General features: G+C 35.4%; 1 protein-coding gene across 10 annotated transcripts in view; it reads left to right on the plus strand.

The window, feature by feature from the left end:
• The window catches only part of MTA1 (metastasis associated 1), a 243,965-nt gene extending 217,184 nt beyond the window's left edge, over positions 1–26,781 (plus strand). For 6 of the 10 annotated variants that reach the window (XM_031952899.1, XM_031952898.1, XM_031952890.1 and 3 more), the window contains 4 exons: positions 18,779–18,790; positions 21,499–21,530; positions 23,364–23,515; positions 24,883–26,781. In XM_031952899.1, the coding sequence (XP_031808759.1) occupies positions 18,779–18,790; positions 21,499–21,530; positions 23,364–23,515; positions 24,883–25,030 (344 nt within the window). In that variant the 3' untranslated portion in view covers positions 25,031–26,781. The remainder of the gene's footprint in view (positions 1–18,778; positions 18,791–21,498; positions 21,531–23,363; positions 23,516–24,882) is intronic. The other 4 variants (XM_031952891.1, XM_031952895.1, XM_031952892.1 and 1 more) reach the window with 1 other exon arrangement.
• Positions 26,782–27,148: the final 367 nt, after the last annotated feature.

The raw sequence follows: 27,148 nt of genomic DNA on the forward strand, positions 1-27,148 counted from the left end.
ACATCATAAATTAATTTACTTATTCAGTGCTGTACCAAAGAAATTCCCAAAGGAATATTTCATAGAGATGGCAAAATTGATAAATGAAATTCCTTTGGAGAAAGAAAAGGTCAAAAATATCAAGGGTGATAATGGCAAGGAGGAGGAAGGAGGACCTGGGGGGAGGAAAAGAACAGGGTCAAGCAGTACCATATCTCAACTTATACTACAAAGCACTAATTGTTTAAAAAAAGATTTACTGCTGGCATAAGAAATGATGAAATCATTGAATGGAATGTATACAACACATAGACACAGTAACTTAATGTTTCATAAACCCAAAGACCACTGTTAACTGGGGGAAGGATTCACTATTTGATACAAACTACTGGGAAAACTAGACATTAAAGTGTAAGAAATTAGATGTAGATACCATAAACCAAGATAAGTTTTAAATGGAGGAGAATGTCATGTCATTTACAAAGCAAAGAAATTACTTTTCAAGTTTATAGATTAGGAAAGAGTTCATGGTGTAAAATTAATCTAAGGTACAGAATTTACATTCAAAAGACAATCTTAAAGAGGGTGAGTACAAGTTTATTACTGCCCAGAATCTTGATTTAAATAAGATATGAGAAAAGGAAACTCATAGTACAAAAATAATACACAATTAACAAACACAGTGGCCACTATAACTAACAAACTACATACATCATCACTCCGAGGAAGCACCAATATCTGAATTACTTGGCTAACAGGACTTATGGTCACAGGTATTCAGTCTCGAGTGGGAGCCCTTACTAGAGAAGTTTGTACGAGACTTTCTAGCTCAAATCCTCAAAATCTTCTTCCACTGAGGGGTTTTATAGAGTGAGAACAAAGATGGCATTACGCTAAGTATTCTCATTTGATACATGACTTTTGAGACATAGCAGCCTCATTTAGATACTGCATCATTAAAGACCCACCAAGAAGAATATTTATTCATTCCTTTAGGAGGATCATGTTTACTCAAGGAACTGGCTAGGTTTCCAGGGTAAACACAGGCCTACAAATAAAGGCTATTCATTGATTAATGCATAAGAAAGGATGGCTTTCCAATTTTGTTCGTTTCCTAGAATTCTATCAGATAACTTATGTTCTCATCTAAAAGTTACACAAAAGATATGACTGAGACTTACTTAATATTCTTTATTCACTAAGATTCCTTACACATGCTAAACCAAGGATAGAAGGGATTAGTCAAGATAAAATGAGTAATTTTGATTATAAAATTAAAATGTTTTGACACAAATCTAATGAAGAAAAAAATCAAAAGGGAAATGGAAAAGATTCTAAAAATTCTTCAGAAGTGATTAGGAAAATAATTTTGTGACTTTTTTTTTTTAATCTCATTTCCATGATGAATAAAGATTTATATTCAAATTTATAAAACCAAGTCATTAGACAATGACCAAAGGATTTATGTTCTACTTCACATCTGTCAGATTAATACATGTTGGAGGGACTGGAGTTACTCCACTATTGGTGGAGGTATGAATGGATCCCTGTTCTAGAAAATAGTTTGGAACTATTCCTGGAATATTGCCAAACCACAGTTATCTCAGTGATAACAGAATTTGTCCTACAACTTGAAAGAGGGGCAGGGATCTATATGTACAAAAATATTTATAGCAATTTTTTTGTGTGTGTAGCCAAAAGTTAGAAACTAAGGGTGTGTTCTTACATTGAAGAACAGCTAAACTTATGTTATTAATTCAGTGGAATAAAAAATTGTATCATAAGAGATGAAATGGAAGATCCTTATGAATTGATGCAACATGAACAGAAGTAGGGGAGTAGTTTATACCATGGTAATTATCAGGATAAACAACTCTGAAAGATGTTAGAACTCCGATCAATAAAATTACAAACCAAAAGTAATGAAGATGAAACAAGCCATTCATTTCCTCATAGAAAGTTGACAAACTTAATAGTAAAAGACATGGCTAATATAGGAATTTGTTTTGTTGAACTGGGCAGCTCTATATTGAAATTTTCCCCACAGGGAATGCATGGAAGTATAGTAGGACTAAAAATGTTGAGTTGGAAGATAAATCATTGTGGTCCTTTGGCTAAAGAGAACATGAAAGGGAGGAATAATACTTGAAATAATTTTGAAGAAATGTGTTGGGATTAGACTCATAAGAGCTTTAAATGTCAGGCTGAAAATTTTATGTTATTCCAGATGTTATAGAGAGCCACTGGAGATTTTATCATTAATGACTAAGTAATATTGGTTTGATAGGTTCATGGAAGGCAAACTGGAGATTAAGTTGGAGAGGAAAGATTAGAAACAGTGGGATCAGTGAGCTATCACAATAGTGTATACAAGAGAAGATAAATCAGAGCCTAAATTAAGTTGCTATGTACTTGTAATTAAGTTGCTGTTTACTTGTTCAGTTGTATCCAACTTTTTGTTACCCTGTGGAATGACAGGCCCTTCTATTTTCTCTCTCTCAAAATGTCCAAGTTCACATACTTTGTTTCCATGACACTTATCTAGTCATCTCATCCTCCACCATTTCCTTTTTCTTTTGCCTTTGAACTTTTCCAGTGAGTCCCATCTTCTCATTCTATGGCCAAAGTATTTAAATTTTGGCTTCAACTCAAGTGAATAGCATGAATTAGTTTTAAGTATTGACTGATTTGACTTTCTTGCTGTCCAAAGGACTCTCAAAAATCTTCTTCAGGATCATAATTAAAAAGTGTTGATTCTGTGGCATCCAACTTTCCTTATACTTCAACTCACACAGCCATATATGGTTGCTAGAAAAACCTTTTAACTTTAACTATATGAATCTTTATTGGCAAGATGATATCTCTGTTTTTTAGTATTATGCTATGCAGCTTTGTCATAGTTTTCCTTCTAAGAAATGTATGTCTTAATTTCATGGCTGGAGTTGCCTTCTGCAGTAATTTTTGAATCCTAGAATATAAAATTTGACACTGCTTCCATTCTTCTCCCTCTGTTTGCCAGAAAATGTTATGATCAGTTGCCAAGATTTTAGGTTTTTTGATTTTAAGTTTAAAGACTGCTTTTACACTCTTATTTTCACTCTCATCAAGAGGCTTTGTAATTCCTTTTGACTTTTCTGCCATCATAGTGGTAATCATATGAGTTTGTTCAGCAACCTTAATTCCAGCTTTTGAGTCATCCAGCTTGTCATTTCACAAGATGTACTTTGTATATAAGTTAAATAAGATGACAATATAGCTTTGTCATACTCCTTTTCCAGTCTTGAACAAATCAGTTGCTTCCTGGCCTGCATATAGGTTCCTCAGAGGAAAAGTTAAATAATCTGTTACTCTCATGTCTTTAAGGACATGCCACATTTTGTTGTGATCCACTCAGTGAAAGGCTTTAATATAGTCAGTGAAGCGGATTTTTTTTTTGAAACTTCCTTGCTTTCTCCATACTCCAGTGAATATTGACATTTTGTTCACCAATTTCTCTGCCTTTTCAGAAACCAGCCTGCTCCTCTCGTAATTCTAGATTGACATATTGTTGGATCCTAGCTTGCAGAATCTTGAGCATAACCTTGCTGGCATGTGAAATGAGTGCAGTTGTTCAGTAATTTGAACATTAGATGGCCATGCCCTTTGTTAGGAGTGGATCATAAACTGATCTTTTCCAGTCTAGTGGCCAATGTTGTTTGCCAAATATGCTGGCATATTGAATGAAGCACTTTAACAGCATCATCTTTTAGGGTTTTAGCTATTGCTCAGCTGGAATTTTGTCACTTCTGGTAACTTTATTGTTATCAATGCTTCCTAAGGCTCACTTCATTCTCTAGGATATCTAGCCCTAGATCAGTAACCACACCATCATGATTAGTGATGTTAAGATTTTTCTCACATTTTTTTTTTATTCATGCCTCTCTTCTAAAATCTCTTGTTTCTATTAAGTTCCTATTATTTTGTCTTTTATCATGCCTATTTTTGCATGAAATGTTTCCTTGATATCTATAATTTTCTTGAAGTGGTCTATTGCCTTTCCTGTCATTTTCTTCTATTTATTCATTTAAGAAAACCTTTATATTTCTCCTTGACATTCTCTGGAATTCTGCATTCAGTTGGATTTATCTTTCCTTTTCTTCTTTACCTTTTGCTTTCCTTTTTTCCTCAGCCATTTGTAAAGCATATAAATGGTGGGAAGGCAATGAGAATAAAGTAACTCAATCAAGATTGGGAGAATAAAGAGAAAGCTAAAGATTATTTTAAATCTTTACCCTTCTATCCCTGAAATGATAGGTATGCCCTTCAAAATGGGAAAGACGAAATTTAGAAGGAATTTTGTTGAGTTCAGTTTGGGATATATTAAATTACACATGCTAATGTAATCTCCTAGCAGAGATTAGAGAGTGTTAGCATTACTTTTTAGGAATAAATTTTATAGCATAAATTTTAGGAATAAAACTGGAGCCAAATAAAGATTTGTGGTCATCCATATAGAACAAATTAAATCTATGATTGCTCATGAAATCACCAACTCACAATATAAATAAAAAATTCCCAGAATAAAACATTCCAATCAGTGCAGGGCATGAATAATAATCTATCAAAAGAGACTGCAATGCAACAGACACTTAAGCTAACAAAATGCAACAGACACTTAAGCTAACAAGAGAATCAGGAAAGAATACATTTCAGAACCCAAGAGAGTTAGACATGTATATAGGAAGAAGGAATGTTCAGCAGTAGCAAAAATTGCTGAAAGCAAACAGTTTCAATATAGAGGATCAGAAAGGTTTGAGGAGTAAAGAAATGAAACTAACATTTTAAAAAAATAGGAGCTTGAAGGGAGGAAAAATCAAGTTCATTGACCCGAATAAAGAGGTTGGCTGTAGCAAGGAAAAGGTCTACTTCTTCCTACAACACATATAGCAAAGGAAGAGGAGTTTACAGATGCAGTAGGGGAGAGGGGACAGCCTGTTGTAGGTGTCATTGATTTTTCTCAATAATATAAGATAGATCTTCTCCTGCTAGGGGTTTAGCATATGGGATTCTAAGATACTAAGATTGGAATAACTGCTGTAGGCACAGTGAATATGACCTAAAGTGTGGCCATTATGGGAGGTTAATGAAATGGAGTGAAAATGTTGATCAATATCCAAAGTGGAAGCTGTGGTCTGACTGCCCAAGGTGTCTGTGATAAGACAGTAGAAAATGGGTAGATGGGTCATCTCACTCACAGAACATGTTAAACATGGCACTTAATTCTGGTAAGGCCACTACTAACCCAGTGTCACAATTTGTCCTATTCAACCTAATCTTCCATGGTACAAGGTCCCAATATTCTCCTTTCAAAGTCAGGCCTCGGCTCTTCAAGGCTGTTCTAATCTGTGAACTTCGCAGGTACCTATAGCCATACAGGTACCATAGAGAGACTACTGCTTTCTCACATTCCCACATCAAGGGCCCCTAAATAACCATGTAGCAGCAGAAATAGGCACTTCCCAGAGGACAAACATCGCTTCGCCAGGATGTGAATGGTGAGTAAGAATCTGGATTTCTCCTTTTTTCTTTTTTTGGGCGGGATAGTCACACAAAATGAGTAGACATGAATGGTCACAGGTTTCATTACCTTATCTTTTTTTAAAACCACCCCTCTTCCTACTTCCCATTTAGCATAGAGGGCTCTGACATCCTTCAAGTCACATAGATTCACAACTTCAATGATATTTGTGACTCCTTACTCTGCCTCACAACCCTATATCCAGTAGTTAGTTGCCAATTCTGTAATTTCTACCTCCATAACTCTCAGTTCTGTCCCATTCTCTCTACTTACATGGCCTTGGCCACCAGCCTAGTTCAGATTTTAATTAATTAAACCTCACTTGGACTATTGTAGAAGTTTCCTAATTCATTTCCCTGCCTTTAGTCTCTTTCCTCTCAAATTGATTTTATCTTTCATACAGTTGGTAAAGTTTTAACTTTGGCTAACATACATATTCTCCCTTGGCTTTAGTTTCCTTATCTGTGAAATGAGGGATTTGAACTAGAAGGCCTCTTTCAGCTCTAGAAATGTGATGATTAAAGTTCAGGTCTTACCAGTTCACACTCCTACTGGATAAACTCCAAGGACTCCCTTTTAACTAGGATCAAATATTATCTCATCATTAATTCATCCTTTTTAAAATTCTTAGTGTAGCCCAATAGTTTAAGTATGTAATTTGTAATATTATGAATTTACAAATATAAATAAATAAAAATACATTTATTGAGTGTCCATCCTCAAAACAATTTTACTTTAAAAAACATTTGGATACCACTAATGTATATAGATAATTTAACTTGAGAAACTGAGAGTCCTGTATGTTTGAGGGAACATCAACATTAAGTTAAACATATTTGTGATTTAGAAGTGGAATAAAAATATAGGTACATAGTGCTTAAATCTAGTGCTATAAAATGTATTAGGAATAGAAGAAATAGCATTATTTCAAATCAAAAATTTCAAGGAAGTACTTGGATGATTCCAAGTACTTTTTTGATCCCTAATTTCTCAGTTTTCTGATCCTTGAGAATTCATGCATCTATGTGGTAATTTCAGCAAATCCTTGTTTCGAATTATAGTCTAGGTCTGAGCAGTAGCATTATCCATGAACTGTATTTAGGAAGTCAGAGGAGGCTGGATCCTTTTTTCAAATACATTTTCATATCTCATGCACCTTTGAGTCATGACTTTGCTAGGTAAGAATGTATATGAATGTTGCCAGAATTGATTTGTGACATGGGGAGTATGTTTTATTTAGTTTTTTCTATCTATTTTCTGCTCCAAAATGATAGGATAATTCCAGCCTCTTGACAGATGAGGTATAACTATTTAGTTTCCTTCCAGGACCACTACAACAATTAATTTAAAAGCGCCTCTACTCCCACCCCATAAAAGCATAAAGTTATATTAACATAGAAACTTCTAGGAAGGTCCAAAACAAAGATAGTCACACCTTGGTCTAAATATGAAGACAACTCTGAATTTTTTTTCCCTTTTCACTGCAGTGTCCAGAAAAGAGTAAGGGGGAAGAATGCCATTCTATCACATTAAGTCTCTTGCCTAGTTTTTGGCTTCCCTTGGGAAGAAGAGAAATATCTTATCATGGGATTCAATCTCATTCTGATTTCATCTCCCAGAGGAAAAGGAGACTTTCTATTCCCTGCACAAATCTTTCTGCCTTTAGTGTAAGGGGAGAAAATGACATTGAATCAGATTCCCCGCTTGATCACTTGCGTCTTTGTGGAAGTAAAGAAACATTGTTCCATCTAGCACCCAGACTCTCCCTTTACATCAACTTTTAGGAAGATCTGAATTCAAATGTTGCCTTAGATACTTAGCTGTATGGCTTTGGGCAAGTCTTGTAATCTCAATTTCAGTTTCTCCATCTGCAAAATGGATAAATAATAACACCTGCTTTGCAGATATATTCTATATCAAGTGTTTTGCAAGCCTTAAAGTGCTATATAAATGTTAGCTCTTATTATTGCTATATAAGCAGTACCTAACTACTTAAGAGTAGTGGATCTCTTTTCTGTGCTTATTACATATTCTAAGTCTTAGAGGCTCACTCTTCTAACCTTAAGACCTAATGTTCATATATGATAATCTGGTTCTAGCCACCTTTCTAGGCTTGTACTTCAGTCAATCACCTTGTATTCATTTAATTCCTATTATATACCATTCATGGTACTAAGTTCTGAGGACAAAATAACAAAAATGAAAATAGTTCCTCAAGTACTTGCATTTTTTGAAGGGAATAGCATGTATACATATAAATATGTACAGATTATATGAAAAATAAATTGGAAATTGTTTTGGGAGGGAAGGCATTAGCAACTGGGAGCCTCAAGGAAGGTTTCATGTAAAAGAAGGGTTTTTAAGCTGGATTTTCTGAATTTTTAAAAATGTATTTCAAAAATGATTTCAGTATAATTTGTTTTCTTTGTATTTTAGTTTATGCATTTAAAAACATTCTGAAAAGGGGTCCATAGGCTTCATCAGATTACCAAAGAGGTTTATATAGATGTAGAATATGGGTCTTGAATTGAGGCTTGAATAAAACAGGGGTACTCACTAGTGTAAAATAGAAAAGGGAATATTATATATGAAAAACAGCAACAAAACTAGTTTGAACCATAGAATATTTATTGAAGAGGAAACGACCAGTTGTACCTAAGTTCTAAAGGTTTATTAATACCAAGCAGGTGTTCATATTTGACCCAGTATGAAGTATAAAGTAATTGTTATTTATTGCATAATATTATGTCATAGTTAGATTTATTATGCTTTAGGAAAATCATATTGGAAGCTGTATGTAGGGTGCTGGGATAGAAATAGACTCAAGGCAGGGAAACCAGTTAGGAAGTTAGTACAAAATACATGAGAGGTGATAAAGAAATGAGAAAGAAAAGATTCAAAGAAAAGGGAATGATTGATAATGTCAAAGGCAGACAAGGTCAGTAATGATGAGGATTGAGTAAAGGCTATTCATTTTGTCAATTAAGACATTATTGTTAAGATAGAATAGAATTGAAAGATTGCCTCGATAGAATTGAACTATCATAAATATAAAGTGGACCCAGTCATCATAGGTGCATGATTTACCCCTCAGCAGTAGGAGTATAGAGTTGTTTGGTAGGAATAATCCATAAGAGTTTCGTGGGGTGTGAAGAAGTACAGAAAAATGGAAACAAGAGACGAGATAAGATCAAGATGAGAAAGAGAAAAGTGAAGCCAATCGGGGATCATCTAGGGGAGTAGTAAAGAGTATGGAGACTAATTGTTCTGTTAAGGAAGAGAAAAGGTATGTGAAGCATAAAGATGTAATGGTAGATTATAGTCAGATAAAGGAATTTCAGAATTTCCGATCTTTAAAGTAGAACATTTTTGATGGTAATAGCAAAGTTGTAAACATCTCTTTATATGACTAAAGTATAGGGAAGGAGTAGGTCATAGGAGTAGAGGAAGTAAAAAGGAAGAGTTTTTTTCAAACTTTGCTGCATTTGATAGTGCTTCAATTCCATGGGGTTTTCTATTTATCTGACTATTCTTTTTCTGTCTCTTTTGATGATTCTTCATCCATATCCTACTTCCTAGGTTCTGTCCTGGACCCTTTTCTTATATCCTCTCTCTTTCTCTGGGTACCTCATCACTCCCATGAGTTTGACATCTTAAATATAAATATGAGAGACATCTCATGGAGATGATTGTCCGGTTTTGTATATCTAGCCCAAATCTCTTGCCTGAACCTCATGCCTTTGGGCATTTCTGACTGGATGTCCTGGCGACTTATCAAATTTCTAAAACTCAAATGTCTAAATCATAACTCATTATTTTTTCCTTAATCCCCTCTTCCATTACAGATTTCTGTCAAAGGCACCACCATCCTTCTTCAGCTTTTTTCAGATTCCTCAGTCTCCTTCACATCCATTCAGTTGTTAAAACTTGGCATTTTAATTTTCATTATCTCTTGTACTTGAGCCCTTCTCTCAACTTAACTAAAGCTATGTATCATTTTATTTCAAGGCTTTATCTAGATTATTGCAGCAGACTCCTAATTTTTCTTACTGATTCTAGTCTCTTAGCCTGCCAGTTCATCTTATACACTGCTGCCTAAGAAATTTTCATTAAGTCCACTCAAATCTAGCGACTTTGATTGCTACTAGGTTAATATAATACTAGTGCAAATCCCTTCTAAACTACTAGATTTTAATTATAGCTATCTCTCAATGTGAGTAAAATTCCATGAAATAATCTCATTAAAAATTTCATTGCTTATTTCCATTCAGCTAGAACCATATTTTTACATATATTTGTACTTTTACAATGTAAATATGGTAATGTTTTACATTTATTTTACATATAATTATGATTTCAAATATTACCAGATTTGCCCTTAATCCTTAAAACAATTTCACCAGAGAAACAGACACAGACTTCCTTCTTGTCCATTTATAGTTGGACAGTATTGATCTCTGTTCTAGTTTAATTAATTTAAGAGTTTCTAAACTGGCATCCATGAACTTTTTTTTTTTTTTTAATACTTTGATGACTATTTCAATTTCCAGGTTTTTTGTGTAATCTTTTTTTTATGTATGAAAAAAACATTTTTAGACTTTTTCATAGGCCAGAGGAATCTAGAACATAAAAAAAGGTTAAGAACCTCATTGTTTATATAGAAATCCTGTCCTAGTTGATAGTATGTATATAGTTGGAGTCATAGTCTCTAACTATAATGTAGTTAATATAATATAAAGAGTAAAATTAAAATAATTTTCTAATTCTTTCCTTTCTGTTTCCATGTTTGGCATGGAGTTTACTCTTGAGTTTACTGACATAATCAAGTTTTTTTTATTTTTCACTTTCTCAAAGTTAGACTAAGATATCTCTGCTTCTGTCTCTTCCTCTTCGTCCTTAGCTTCCCACTCTGTTCCCACCCTGTCTCTCTTTTCTTTTTCTCCTCCTTTTTTTTCCCCATCCCTTCTCTCACTATCATTCAAAAACCTTTCTACCTTCAATGATCACTCTACTATGGTTTTTCAAAGAATAATAGTGATTAGAGTTTGTCAGTTGTTCTCAAATCATTTTCTCTCTTTTCTTGGGGAGTTTAGTGCCTAACTCTCTTTTCTCCTCCATTCCCCAACTCCCATTTCTTGCCTCCTAATTCCTTAGTGTCCTGACTCATAATCTACTCTTTCACTCTTCCTCAGCCATATAGGATGTTCTTATTTAGTATCTCCCCAAAACCCATAGATGTTCCACTTCGAAGATCACAAACTCTGGACTGCTATTTGATACTATCTCCTATTTACTTATCATTCCATTTCTTCTTAAGTCATTCTTTATCCACTCATGGCTTCCATTTTTTCTTTTCCTCAGGCTGTTGTCTTCTGAAACCATTATCCCTACTATAGCTTGATTTTCCTATTTTCCCAATTTTAACCTTGTAGTTAACCAACTCAATACCATATTATCACCTACTCTCCTATCCTTTGGCCCTTATACCTTGCCAAGGATTACTCTCAGCCTTGAATTACTCCTACATTCTTCTACTATGTTTCTGCTTATGTTCTGTTGAACATTGTTGAAAAAAATCAGGCAACTGTACAGACTGAATTCACAAAAAATGTATATCCTCTAGTGTCAGCCGAATCTTTACTATAGCAAGGCAATCCTTTTATTCCTCCCTAATAGATTAGCTTTTTTTTTTTTTTTTTAGCCACAGAACTATCTTATCTTCTCAAGCTTCTACACTTCCCCCTCCTTTTCCCCTCTGATCTGAAGACCTTATCTTATATTCTGCAAAATAGAGGCCATTTTCTTTACTACTATAAAGAATCTGAACAACTGTCCCCAAGACCAGTTTTATTATATATGTCCTCCTATATTTTCTGGTAGGTTTCACCCACTAATCTTTCCCTGCTATCTGCAAACATGCCTAAGTCTCCTTCATCCTTCATTAGATCATACCATCTTCTCAAATAATTATCCTTGATCTCTCCTCCTTTTCTTTACCAAATTATTGGGGAACAAGGAAGTGGGAGAGGAGCAAGAGATGTCTGCATTCATTGCCTTTCCCCTCAGTTACTTCAGTCCTAGCATGTGTCCTTATTTCTACTGAAAAGGTTCTCTCCAAAGTTTCCAGTGATCTCTTAATGCTAGATCTGATAGTCTTTTTTCAACCTCAAAACCCCTCCTTAATTGAACCCCTTTCTGTCAAAGGCACTATCATCCTTCTAGTTTTCCTACAACCTAGGAATTAATCTTGACTCCTTCTAATTGGTCTTCTCTGTCCCTACTCCAGAACATCTTCCACCTTGCTGCCAATGTGATTTCCTTAAACTCGGATCTGATCATGTATATTAACCTTTTCAGTAAACTGCACTGGTTCCCTCTTGTCTTTAGTTTCAAATATAAACTAACTCTGTTTAGCTTTTAAAGCCCTTCAAATCCTGCTCTGTTTTTAATATTCCATATATGGTGAAATATCCCAAAGAGTACTATACTGTATAATATAGTCAGATGGCCTTTCTATTCCCCACAAATGACACTCCATCTCTTACCTAAATGCCTTTACACTGGCCATCCCTCCATGCTAATACACTCCTATATCACCTCATTCTGTTAAAATTCTTTATTTCTCTAAATGGCATAGCGTAGAGAGAACCAGCCCTTGAATCAGGAGGACCTGAGTTCAAATTCAGGCTCAGACATATAGCACTTACTAGCTTTGTGACCCTGGACAAGTCACTTAATTCCACTTGCCTTGCAAAAAAAACAAAAAAACAAAAATATAAAATTCTTTACTTCCAATCTAGATTCAATTCAGATAGTATCTTCTATATTTATCTTTTCTTGATCTCTTCACTCAACTATCTAGATGACTCAGAGAATATAGAGGGTTTGGCCTGAAGTTAAGAAAACTTCAGTTCAAATCTAGCTTCATATATGTGTTTACCGTATGATCTTGGGTAAATTACTTAATTTCTGTCTGCCTTAGTTTCCTAAAGTATAAAATGGGGATAGCACCTGTCTCCTAAAGTTGTTGTGAATTCATATGAGATCATATTTGCAAAGGGCCTAGCTGAATTAATGATTATTTCCAACCTTTATTCCTTAGTATTTTTTTCATCTTTTATTCTTAGTGCTTTCCTTCTCCAAATTGCCATTTATTTTCTATTCTGTGTATATTTATGCATATTTTTATGCCCATGATAGATTTAGCTCCTTGAATGCAAGAAATGTTTCCCTTTTGGTTTTGTATCCCTAGCATCTCACACTTTCTAGCATATATCAGATGCTTAATAAATATTTGTTGATGATTAATTGCCAGTAAACATGGTGGGACAATGTTCAATTAAAGATAAGTTTTATTCATAAATTCTTAAAACCTCTAGTACCTTGTTAGGGAAACTGGTTCTATGAGCCCTATACCAACAGAGATTGAAATAGCAGGTTAAAAATAGACATTAGGTGTTCTCTAGTCCTGCATATGGTAATACCTAGAGAAGGGAGCATATCCTTTTGTGACTTTAAAAAAAAAAAAAAAATAACAAAAAAAACATTGATGTCTCATTTGGTAGAGTTTCCACTTTGCAAATAGGTAGCTTATGGATTATCTCAAAGTTAAGTGACTAGTTTGGGTTTTTTTCCTAGGAAAAAGTATATCAACCATAATATATCTTAAACATTCTCACTGACATGTTAACTCTTCCATATTTTGTCATTTTAAGGTGCTTTATTCTGGCCTTCAAATCTATTAGTTACTTGAGCTTCTATATCATATCACCTGACTCCTGTACCAGTTTTTGCCTTACCCATACTGGAAACTCTTTTTATTCCTTTTAACTTAAGGTAGAGACAAAGGTTAAGTATGTGGAGGTTTTTTGTTGTCCACTCATGTCTGACTTTTTATGAACCCATTTGGGGTTTTCTTGGCAAAGATCCTGAAGAGTTTTGCCATTTCATTCTCTAGTTTATTTTATAAATGAAAAAACTGAGGCAACTCACTACTAATAAGTGTCTAATTCCCAAACAATTGGATTTAACCTCTCAAAGATATGGTATGGCTTCCTAACTTCAGGCCCAGCACTGTATCCATTGTGCCATCTAGTTGCCCAGGTATTTGGATCAAGTTGTTATTTATTAAAAAGAAATAAGGTCAAGTAAAGCAGAATATTGTGAAATTATAGAGCTCAAAAATTGGGACGCATGATTCTTCAGATCTAGACAGTGATCCATAGAATTTCCTGAACTAGCTAACCCCTTCTGGTATCAGTTTATTGCCATTACAGAAACAATTGCTATGTTACCTGGAAAAATACAACTTTTTCTGTTCAAAGCTGTTATCCCTTTCATTAAAATCGTTATTTCCAGGTCATTAGTCTGCCTTATTTTCAAGGCTTCACCTTTAATACCCCCCACTTTGGGAAAAACTGAGTTTTATAACTATCCAATTTTCTATAGAGAATTGAGGGAAATAGCATTTCTTCATGTAAGAGAGAGATTTTGGTTAGTCAGAGAAAAGATCATTTTTATTTTTTTTCTGAATAGCATTTTATTTTTCCAAATACATATAAAGATTGTTTCTAACACTCCATTTTTGTTATTTGTTCCAAATTTTTCTCCCTTTCTCCCTTATCTCACCCTTCCCCAAGTCAGCAAGCAGTCTGATATAGATTAAAATAATATGCAATCCTTTTAAACATATTTCCATATTTGTCATGTTTTGCAAGAAAAATCAGGTTAAAAAGGGAAAAAAACACAAAAAAGAAAGAAAACAAAAAAAGTGAAAATACTGTGTTTCATCCATGTTCAGTCTCCATCGTTCTCTTTCTGGGTATGATTGATATTTCCATCCCAAGGCTGCTTTTTTTGAGAAGAGCCAAGTCCGTCATAGTTGATCATCACATAATCTTATTATTACTGTGTAAAATGTTCTGCTCACATCATTCAGCATCAGTTCATGTAAGTGAAAAAATCATCTTTAAACTATGAGTATAATGATCTCTGAGAAGAGTTATGTATAGTGTCATTGGTCCCCATGATACCTGAAGATTTGACTGCAGGTTCTACCATTAGCTAGTTGTGTGACATTGGATAAGCCATAGTATTATGAATTTTAATTAGAAAAGAACCCTGAAGATGATACTGTCCAGCCTCATTTTATAGATGAGGAAACTGAGCCTCAAAGGATCTTTGGCCAAGGTCACAGGTGATAGGTAGCCCATTTAATATTAAAACCTTGGTCCTATGATTCCAGATTTGGTCTTTTTTCCATTATGTCACTCTACCAGTCCCAGACTCTTCAAATTTCCTCATCTATAAAAGAGAGTTGGATTAGAAACTAAAGTCTGATATTCTATGCTTTTTTCTCATGATAAAGCTTACAACCTCTAATGAAAAAGTTTTATACACATTATATAGCTTTTACACAATAAAGTTGATTTCATCCTTAATCTGATACTGAGAAACTTTGAGGGAAATAGAAAAAAAAAAACTCTACATAATTCTAATCTCATGTAGACTTTAGTAGATTGTTTGGAAAAAAAAAATTTCCCCAAAAAACCTAAAACGGTCTCTTTTGCTATTTATTGATCCATAGGGATCTATGTCCCTTACAAAGGAACTATAGCCCTTACAATCCTTACAACCCATGGATTGATTACCTCTACTTAACTAAGGCAATTGTGTATCCCACTCTGACTTAACCTTTTCATTTTTTTTCTTTTTTTCTTTTCCCTAGTTATAAGTAAAAAAGCAGAAACATTTTACATTTGATTATACATGTACATGCATTTTTTAAAATGTATTTCCTTGTGAATCATGTTGGGAGGAAAAAAAATCAGAACAAAAGGAAAACCACAAAATGGGAGAGAGGGGGAACAGACAAAAAAAGGGGGGGACTGAACATAGCATGTATTGATTCACATTCAGTATCCATAATCCTCTCTCTGGGTGCAGATGGTGTTTTCCATCCAAAGTTTATTGGGATTTCCTTGAATCACTAAACTAACTGTTGTAGTTTTTCATTGCACAAACTTGCTATTGTGTACAATGTTTTTCTCGTTCTGCTTGTGTCAATCAGCATTAGTTCATGTAAATCTTTTCTGGTTTTTCTAAAATCAGCCTGTTCATCATATTTTATAGAACAATGATATTCCATTACTTTCATATGCCAAAATTTATTCAGCTATTCCCCAGTTCATGGGCATCTGCTCATTTTCCAGTTCTTTGCCACCCACAAAAATAGCTGTTACAAACATTTTTGCACATGTTTAATCCTGTTCCCTCTTTTATGATTTTTTTGGAATACAGAGTCAATAATGGCACTGCTAAATCATAGGATATGCATAGTTTGATAGCTCTTTGGGCATAGTTCCATATTATTCTCCAATTATGTCGTTGGATTAATTTACAACTCCACATCCCCTCCAAAATTTATTGTCATCTTACCAATTGTACCTTTTTAAATTTTGTTTTAATTTGCATTTCTGTCATCAATAGACAGCAGTAGACTATAGATGATTTTAATTTCTTCATCTGTTTATATTCTTTGACCATTTATCAATTGGGGAATGACTTACATTCTTATAAATTTGACTCGGTTCTTTATGCATTTTAGAAATGAAGCCTTTTTAGGAACATTGGCTTTAAAAAATTTTTCCCCCACCTTTCTGCTTCCTTAGCCACATTTTATTTGTGCAAAAATTTTTAAATTTAATGTAGTCAAAGTTGTTCCTTTTTGCATTTCATAATGTTCTCTAGTTCTTTTTTGGCCATAAATTTCTCCCTTCTCCAAAGATCTGATTTGTAAATTATCCCTCTGCTCTCCTAATTTGCTTATTATTAATATCACTCATTAGTTTCAAATCATGTATCCATTTTGACCTTATTTTGGTATTGGGTGTAAGATTTTGGTCTATACTGCCACTTAACTTGAATCTACTCTGAATTTCCTCTGAAGTCCTAACAATTAAATGATAATAACAATTCTGCTGTGCAAATGATTCAATAGGACCTGCTAATCAGGAATAATCATGAGTCTGGTTCCCATCTTAAGTATTTGTGCCTAGAAACATATGAGAACAGACTATAGAAGGGCAGAAGCTACCGAAAACTTCCTAGAAACCTTGGGGAAAACTGATCATAGTGAGAGAAAAAACCATGATGGAGTTAGTCAGGTTCAGCACTTGATTTCTGGAATAGAATTTCAGAATCCTTAAAGTTCCTAGAAGAGTTTAGATTTGACAGGATATTTCCCCCAGCATAGCAGAGCAGCAGCTTAATTTACTTGTGTAAAATTCAGGTAGTTAAATTCAACCTCCTGGAGATAGATATATAGATTATATACACACACATTCAGGACATACAGATATAAATATGATTTGTGTATGTGTGTATGTATAATCTATATCTTTTCCAAGAATACCAGAGAGAAAGAGAGAAGGGTATGTAGTAAAAATCTCTGATATCCCTGGGAATGATTGATAGTAGAAACAGAGATAACTTCTCAGAGACTATAATAGAGCTTTTTGGCAGAGAATAGCCATGTTAATAATGAGATGAGACTGGCAAGATTTCTTCTGGTCATTCCTGGGATGTCATCTTCAGTCTCTCTTCCTTACTATGAGGTCACTGAATACTCTTCCCATCATATAATCTGACTTTTCTAGCTGGTTCCAGAAGAATGTTCTGTAGGCATTTTTGATAAAGCAATATAATCTACTTTCATCACTCTGTCCTGGTTCGGATTCTAGATCTTGGCTTATAGATCTAGATGGGAATAGTTTGGGATCTGGAATTAAATTTACTCCCCTTTCCTTTAAACATTTCTCTCTAAGCTTCTTGCATTATACCTCTTCTAGCTTCAACAATGTGCTAGTCATTTATGTCAGAACATTTAGAGAGTAGAAAGGATTTAACTATAAATACAGACTTGCTGAGACACAATAACTGCTCTCCATGAAACACCAACCAGGTTGTTTATGGAGACAAAAATCCACAGTATGAGAAGTTGAATTTATATGATTTGTCTTACAAAGTTTAATTAGGCTCTCTTTGACCTCACTGGGGAAAGTGGTTCTTTGATGTTTTAAAATAATCTTTTGAGACATCTTCAGATGCCCTATAGAATCGAATCCCTGAAACATTTGATAGCCTATAATAACTTGTTTGCAAAACTTTTTTGAAGATTATATAAATGTTGTCTCATGATTTAGTAGTCATTATTTTCTTTCCATAATGATATCCTTGAGCTTTCATCTCTCATTTGAACTATCTTTAAGACCGATTGTTAATTATTTCATTTTACAGAGTATTTTAACCAGTCATTGAATCTGATTTAAATTTTTTCAATCTGACTTTCTAACCTTACTAGTTTTTAATTTTCTTTAATCTTGACCTTTGAATATTGTTTCCTGGGCTGTCCCATGAGTGCTGGTCCTCTGCCTTTGCAGAGAATTGTTAGGTAGGAATTAATTTCTGGGTGGATAGAAATATAGGAATAAAGGAGAGGTAAGGGAACAGAGGTGAACTATACTGTGCCATATGTACTCTTTACCCTCCTTCCAGTGTCATACCATTGTCTTCAGATTTCCAGGAAATTTTTTTTTTTTGAAATGCCAAGAGTTGGAAATCCTGAGGTTCTGGGTCCCAAATCCTGCAGATATATCCCAGAGTCTCTTGTATATAATTGGAACTGGCCTTTTTCAGAATAGTTGGAAATTGGATAATGTCAAAGCTTGCTTTCTTGGTGTTCAGTGAAGATATTCACTCTAGTGTCTCTAAGGGCCAAAAGCTAAAAATTTTCTATGGATGAAATCTCTCCTAGAGGAATCCATGTGACCAGTCAGAGGTAGTTTGCTTTTCATTTTTCAGAGTGTTAATATTTTTCACTTTCTCAAAAGACTTAATTTGTTAAACCTTGTACAGACTCTTCTTTGGCAGCTATTTCCTTATTTTCCAATGCCTAGTCCTACTGCTTTGTGAAAATAGACATGTTGATGGATCCTGATTAATATATTTTATCTTGAAATAAATCAATAATTAAATGTAGTCTTTCTCAAGTTAGCTACTAGTATAGTATTTACTTATGATCCACCTCCCTTCCCATGGAGTGAAAATGGCTTTCGTTCTGCTTCTCTGTATCTGACTCCATTGGGACATTGAACTTTGTTCCCTTCTAGTCACAAATCCTTGGGGTAACATTGAGCTTTTTTTTTTTTTCCCTTTTTCTTTGCCAATATGCCAATTTGATAGGAACATACTTAGGTAAGTAATTTACAATTACATTATCATGCTTGTTTTGCATTCAACTCTTTTCTATTAAATTGCCCAAAGGACCATGGAAAAGACAGATCCTTCCAAAGATCCCTTCCTAAGTATATAGTCTAAAGTGACTCTGGTAAACATGGGACCCCCTAATTTTTTCCAGAAGACTTATTCTTTATTTTTCAAATCTTGGTATAGTTAGATACTATATTTAGCATTTAGGGTTCAAATCCTATCTTGTCACTCATTTAATGACTTTAAACAATGTGCTTTTACTTTTCTGGGCTTCAGTTACCTTATTTATAAAATTAGATTTTTTTTTTTTAACTAAATGATTCCCTCCAACTTTAAATTTTATGATCCCATAAGATATGTGGAAGAAAGCAGAATACAGCAAATCACTAAGAGCTAAAGAAAACCCTTCTCTTCCCATCTCAATGCCTACAAGCCATAGAATGAGGCACAGTATGTCTGACCCTTGTGAACAACCAGTTTAGGTTTCAAAACTTAGGGTAAGTGAGGGCCAGGGAAAAACTGTAACACAAACAGATTCTTGTATTCTTTTCCCAGCAGTGGGATCGCTGCTGAGGAAAGCCATAAGGTTTGTGTATGATAGTCAATGAGTGTTGTATCTTACATTGAAGTATTCATTTTTTCTTCATTTAATTCTTCAGGGACTCATGAAACTTTTTTTTTTTTTAGGTAAAATAAAAGTAAGATTATATACAGGATGTTCAGCGTTAATGTATTATCTATCTATGTTCTATAAAAGTTGCTCTATAACTTTTAAATTTTCCCAGAAGCCATCCTCACTCTCCATCTTACCCTGAACCTTTCTACATTCATCTTGGGATGGCCTTTTGGCCAATTCTGCCTACTTTTCAGAGACACTCACTTTGTAGTTTAGCAGTTTAAATCTTAGGACATGAAACAGAGAAATTCCTACTCCATTAACTGAGAAGGTTCAACTCTGTTATTCCCACTATTGACAACCCTATCCTTTAGTGCCATAGAGTCCCTTTTTTATCTAGGCCTTGTACTTTCTGTCCCTAACATAAGTATACTGCTGGGATTTGGCAACCTGCAGTTACAATCAACATCCACTTGTATGCTAATGTATACATTGAATGTTAGCAATCTACTTCCCCAAACCAAGTTTCAGTTTTCTATTCAGGAAATTCTCATTTGTGTTTCCATAGATAACATAGAGGATGATAAGACAAGTTAGCTATTAGTATGAGCTTTAGGATTAGGATACGAACAAGGCTCCAGGTTAATTGATGTGGGAAGATGTCTGCTGAGAATAGATCTTCATTGAATAAGAATATGAGCAGAGGACAGAATTAAATAGCCAGTCTGTGGCTTTGTAAAATAGTACCAGAGATGCTGTCAGACTTTAGCTCTGTCCATTAACACCAAAGTATTTGCTTCTTGATACTTCACTATTCTTCCATATAGACAACCTGGAGAATATGTCATTGCTTCCTTAGGTTGGTAAAGATGAAAGGGATCCTTTTTTTTTTTTTTTTTTTTTATCAGCAGCAGGTAGATATGAAAGGGATGTGGGTATCCTCCAAGCAAGCAGGAACCATGAATCAAGGAAACAACTACTTTTTTAGTTTTGGTTTCTAATGCTTATGCATCTGTAATCCTGGCAAGTTGGGGGCAAGAGAATATTATGAGCCAGAACTCTGGCTAATACTTACTCTGGCTTCCCCTCATCTTCCCTCTCTTTTTTATGGCAAAGGAAGGAAGGGCAGGCCTGTTTGGCAGACCTGGGGACATCGACCTTTAGTCACAAATAATGAAGTTCACAGTAGCCCAAAGGATGTGTGGATGGTACTTGAGTATTAAGATGAAAATGCCCCCCCCCCCAAAAAAAAAGTGAGTTCAATTCAGAATTCCCCAAAGTGAATTGGAACTCATGCCTTCAAGAACGTTACATTTTAAAGTTGATTAGTAAAGTTTTATGAAGGGCTAATTTGCCTGGGCCTTAGAAAAGAATTTCAGTCATCTTTATGTAGACCAATTTACAAGAACTCATACGCTCATTCTCTGCTATTTATTTCTGGTATTTATTTATTTACTTATTGTTGCTCTGTTACTCTTAAACCCCCTCCCTATGTTCTGTAAAGTTAAGTGTACGCTGGAATCAAAGGAACAGACAGTGCAGAAAGGCAACTATTGATTCCCAGAAGCAAAGAAATATGATTGTCAGAAGTTTTCTGTCTTCTGAATGAGCCAAAAGCCAGGCCCTAGAGTAATTTCCTTACCTGATAATGGAGAGAAGTTGTGCCATCCTGAAATTTTGAGTCTAGCTTGATCAAAAGTTCAATTTGCCACTAACTGGATGGGATCATTATTTCCTTTTTCCTCCATCCAAGACTTAACACTAGCTTGTCTCAAATATTCAGGAATTTGGTTATAGCTTGGAAGTAGTTTTCTTTTTTCCTTAGCTTTGTTACCCCTACATCCCCTAGACCCAGAATGTGTGCTTCAGAGACACTGATTTTTCCTTTTGTAAACCTGGGCTCTCCATCATATAATAAAGTTGATTACCTTAATTCATGGTGCCCCATGCAAGGTGTTTGCTAGTCAAGGAAAGAATCATAAATTTAAAATATTTCAATTTTTTTTTATTCTGTATGATTTTTGTCATGGAAGAATTTTGATATCTTACAAGCTGTATTCTCTTTCCTGTTTGTTAGGACTGGCTAACCATGGACCAACCAGACAAATGGTAAGAGAGAGAAAACTCTGCCTGTGTCTAAATATCTTCTGTGAAAGCCTTCTTTATCTCATATACCTCCTTATTGTGCCCTTTCAAAGGAGGCATGGGTAGCTTTACTGTTTATCTGCCTGTTCCAGACATATAGAGATATCACTCTTCAGAGTTTATTCACGAATTCTCCTTTGAATGGAACATTTTGTGTTTCCATAGATAACATAGAGGATGATAAGACAAGTTAGCTATTAGTAATGAGCCTCTAGGCTTTAAGATTAGGATACAAACCAGGCTCCAGGTTAATTGATGTGGGAAGATGTCTGCTGAGAATAGATCTTCATTGTGTAAGAATATGAGCAGAGGACAGAAGTAAATAGCCAGTCTGTGGCACTGTAAAATAGTACCAGAGATGCTGTCAGACTTTAGTTCTGTCCATTAACACTGTATTTTGGAATTTGCCTATGTGATCATGGGGCTCTGAAATTTCCCCCACCTCTAACTACCCAAGTCACGATCTGATTTTCCATGATCTGTGACTAATGGCTTTGAATGATCATCTAGTATACAACTATCTCTCCCTACCTCCTCCTATTGTGTATATTATTTCACAGTCAAAAAGAGCCACGGGAACTAGATACTAAGCTTTGACAAGCTGTTAGACTTAAAATCATTGTGGAATTTGAATGGGAAGTGAGTGGGAAGGCTTCATTGCAAACCATTTTGCTAACTCTGCTCCTGGAGGAGACTGGCTATTTTTTTTTTTTTTTTTTAATCTGGTGACTAAAGTTCTAAAGTCTTTTGGGTAAAAAAAAAAAAAAGAGTCACACCCTAACTCTTGGCAGGGTTAAAAATATGCTTCTTTGGTTTGGGGAATATTCTTGAGATTCCAACCAGAACTCAGTGTAGGGTATGCCAAGGGAACAGCAAACATGGGTGGATGAAGCCATAGAGCTGACCACTTAACCCTAATCAGAAATCAGGGACAATAAAAGCTTTCCTTTCCTGATACAACCTAAAAATATTTTCTTTACAACATCAGTGTTCTGTTAAACCTTTTTTTCCAATTTAATATTGATTCTGAAAATCTCTGACATTGCTGGGGTTGGGGAAACAAGTGCTTTTATTTCCTTGGTAAAGGAAATAAAAGGAAGACAGCGACAGCTAAGTTGTGCTGTTGAGATGGAAAAACATTCCCTTTTGAATGGTTGTATATAAAAAAAAAAGTATTGGATCTCCTTGAAATCACAATTTGATAAATATTTGATAAAAAAGAATGTCCTGGAAAGTATAGTATAACTTAAAAGTTGCCATCAGCATTCATATAATGTACAGTAAGATACTGTAAAGCAGCAAAATTTGGATTTTCTTCTTTGGAAGTACATCTGTCTCCCCTGCCTTTTGTGTACATTTCCCTCCCTCAGTGAATACACTATAGTGAGAGAGATACCATTTCCCTAAAGCATTCCAAACCTCCCTGAAATTATAAGGATCAGTATCAGATTTCTCTTAGACTTAACTAGATCTCAGAGAAGAATTATAAGTTATGCTGATGTCCTGGAAAGTACATAAAATCTTTCTTTCATATGTGAATGAAGGAAGAAAAGGATGGGGTGAAGAAGTGAGTTTTATGAATGCTTTGTTTCCTTCATCAACTTCTGTGGTGATGCTTTCCTATTCTGTTTTCAACTTCTGAAGTCAGTCATGTTTAAGGCACTTTGTTAAGCCATACGGTAAAATTGTGTCTGGAACAGTCAAGAACAATTACTCCTTTTCTCCTTTATATATGTCATCTACAAGTGCAAACTGATTTTTAGCTATATAGTTATTATCTCTTATGTATTATGTTAGGGACCAAGCCGAAACTTGCTACTCAATGGGAAATCCTATCCAACAAAAGTCAGATTAATTCGTGGTGGATCCCTGCCTCCAGTGAAAAGGAGGAGGATGAACTGGATTGATGCTCCAGATGATGTGTTTTACATGGCCACAGAGGAAACCAGGTAGGACAGGGGACTTACTTCAGTTCCAAATGGGGCCCTCCATTCTCATTATTTATAATTTATGAATGGAGTGAGTTATTTTCTATTAGCTTATACCATTATTGAAAGTAGTATTTGTGGGGATAAATGGGTCTTTCTGCATTTCTGCTGAATGAAATCTTTTGATACAAAGGATTCCACTTTACATCCCAAAGAAAAACCTTGTCCAATCCGTCTTCCTTTTCTCCTTCTCCTACCTTGATCCTTTCCTCTGGGAACCCTGAATAGTAGGATTATATGAGGGCCCTATAGTCTAGAAAAGTAAATTTAAAAAGCTAAAAATAAAGATCTGAATTAACCAGTGGACTTGACCTCCAAGACTTTGAAAAGGACTTGAGGCCAGCATTTCCGAATCAGCTGATGGTTGATCTGAAATAAGATTGTTAGGATCTGCTCTGATCAGTTTGACCATCAAAGATTCTTTCTTCAGAGGCAGCAATGTATAGTAGAAAGAACACTAGATTTCAAATTAGAAGAAATGTGTTCAAGTCCTGGCTGTCATCCATAATAGCTATTACTTTTAACCTTTCTGAATCCTCAGTGCCCCATCAATATAAATAATATCACTCTCTCTGTCACAGAATCATGAAGAAAATTCTTTGTAAGCCATGAAGCATTACACAAGTGGGAATTGCTGTTATTATTTTTTAAAGCTACAGTCTTCAAAAGACTCACTCACTTTTCTTCTTCCCTCTTACTCTAAATTCCAGTCCTGAGGACTCCAGTCCTCAGGAAGGACCAGTTTTTGTTTGTTTGTTTGTTTGTTTGTTTGTTTGTTTTATTTAATAGCCTTTTATTTACAGGTTATATGCATGGGTAACTTTACAGCATTAACAATTGCCAAACCTCTTGTTCCAATTTTTCACCTTTTACCCCCCACCGCCTCCCCCAGATGGCAGGATGACCAGTAGATGTTAAATATATTAAAATATAAATTAGATACACAATAAGTATACATGACCAAAACGTTATTTTGCTGTACAAAAAGAATCAGACTCTGAAATATTGTACAATTAGCTTGTGAAGGAAATCAAAAATGCAGGTGGGCAAAAAATATAGGGATTGGGAATTCAATGTAATAGTTTTTAGTCATCTCCCAGAGTTCTTTCCCTGGGCGTAGCTGGTTCAGTTCATTACTGCTCCATTGGAAATGATTTGGTTGATCTCGTTGCTGAGGATGGCCAGGTCCATCAGAACTGGTCATCATAATAGTATTATTGTTGAAGTATATAATGATTTCCTGGAAGGACCAGTTTTGAAAAACAGCCTTTCTTTTGTAGGGGGATTTACTTAAATAAATATTGTGGCTGTTTGTTCTGCATTTGTAGGAAAATAAGAAAGTTGCTTTCATCTTCTGAAACAAAGCGAGCTGCCCGACGCCCTTACAAGCCCATCATCCTTCGACCAAGCCAGTCCCTACAGCTCAGGCAGCAGCCCCTGCCAGTGAATGAGGAACCCATCATCATTGAGGACTAGCAACCCTTGGGCCCTTCAGACCAGCTTCCCATCCTGACTGACCCTCTGGAACTCTTCTGGATTTGTTCAAAAGACATTTTTTCCACTGCCTTGATGAGGCACTGAAGAGGGGAGAATTTGCAAAGCACTGATTTGCATATTTTAATCCCCTTAAGGAACTTGATTACTTCTGTGACCATAAACAGCTTTTGCCTGTGCACTCTCATTCTTTTATCTCTTCTACCCTTTTCTCCTCTCCCCCTTTCTCTTATATCTTTTTTTCCTTTTATCTTTCTGTCCTCTTCCCCTCCCTTTTTCCTTTCTCCTCTCTCACTTCCCTCTCCCTCTTTCTCTCCTTCCCATTTTCTTTTTCTTCCTCTTCCTTTTAGCTTGTGCACTTTTCTTCTCTTCCTCCCTTTTTCTCACCACTTCTATTTTTATTTTCGGATAGCCTCCCCTTTCCTGTTTCCCTTCCACTGGCAGAGGACCCTGTTCTTTGTGTGGACACATTCGAGAAGAATTGAAGTTTAACTTATTCAGAGAATACAGAACAGTCATATTTAGCTTTCTGTTTACTTTTTGGGTGGAGTGAAGACTTGGGATCTTCTTTTGTGTCACTCTTGGAGCTAGCACTGTTGGGCCTCTGCTTCCATGAGGCTGTGTTGTAAGATTTTGTTCTATTCTGTTGAAGGTGCCATTTTGTTTTATTTTTATTATCTTTTTTGTAGATGAACTTGAGACCTGTAATGCTTATATTTGGAATATTAGAATCAGAAAAGCCAGCAGCAAGTTCAGCTAGTTGTCTTGGGTCTGTCCCTTTTCTTTTCAATAATTTTTGTATTCAAACAGAACAGAAAAGAAGTCCAAACCTTTCTCATCTCTTTAGCACCAAAATTAGCCCCTCTGCTTGGCTCCCAGAACACCTGTTACAAACCCAAGAATCTTGGCAATATGCATGTTCTTGCCTCTGTGGGTTCATAGTGGAGAATGCTGAGAAGAAGTAAGAATTTTCAGTTATTTACTTCTCCTACAGAGGGGTCAGGAGGCTAGGCCCTAAGTCTCTGACTTAATGACAACTAATGTCCTAGCACAGTCCAAGAACAGAGGAGCAGCAGCAAAAGTCATATATTACTTAGCCCCATTTTTCTAATTCCCCTTCACCACTACACTACTACCACCAAACCCAAATCTTAGAGGACTTTGGACTTGACTCAGCATCAATATTTTGAATACAATGTCCTTAAGTTAAAGGACCCTGGCTTGTTAAGCTATATTACTGAACAATTTCCATTTTGGAAGGAATTTAATGTTCAATTGGATTTTAATTTGAACAAAGCTTGTCTCCCAAAGTCATGTCTTTTCACCAGAACCTGTTTGTGTTTCAGGTTTTCATATCTTCTGGCCTTGTTCTGTATTTGAAGGCCTGCCTGGTTTTTCTCTTAAGTCTCCTCTATGTGGGGCATTTCTGAACAAAAGAAAAAAGAAATCTCTACTGTGTTTGAACAGATGTAAACTCTCATTTGCAACGTGTGTTGACTTGTACATGCCCCTGCCTCTGACAGACAACGCATGGAATAAAGCCCTTAATCATTCCTGCCTATTGTGTGGCCATATGACAGACCAGGGGACCCCTCTGTTGAACCCACCCTAGGTGATAAGGTTTGCTGTCCGCTGGCTGCGTCAGGCACGTGGAAACCCTGCGGCAAAAGACAAGACATTTCCGTTCCCTTCCTTACAGTACAAATAAATCCACTAATGGAGCTTTTGTGAAATGGTTGTTGTCTCTGTTTGACAATGTTAAGGTACAGAGAGAAAGAAGAAAGGAAGTAAGTTTCCTGTCTTCTCTATTTTTAGTGGGTATGGGGAAGTCAGAGATTAGTGTGCCAAAGTCTGACACTGGCTTGACATATTTGTAGTCCAAATTTTGGGAAAGTTTCATATTGAGCTCATTATAGTATAGACTAGGAGGTACTGTCCAAATAATTTGACATGAAGAGGGCCGAATGGTTCTGTGAAGCATAGGAACAAAGGAATAGCATATAGTCATTTCCACAGTGCCTAGATGAAGGCAGTATGAATATTGATTGTTGAGTCCAAAAACCTGAGTTCAAGTCCCCAGCTCTGCTATTTCTGTGGTAT

The sequence above is a fragment of the Sarcophilus harrisii genome, chromosome 2 (assembly GCF_902635505.1).
Source record: "Sarcophilus harrisii chromosome 2, mSarHar1.11, whole genome shotgun sequence".
Lineage (NCBI taxonomy): Eukaryota > Metazoa > Chordata > Mammalia > Dasyuromorphia > Dasyuridae > Sarcophilus > Sarcophilus harrisii.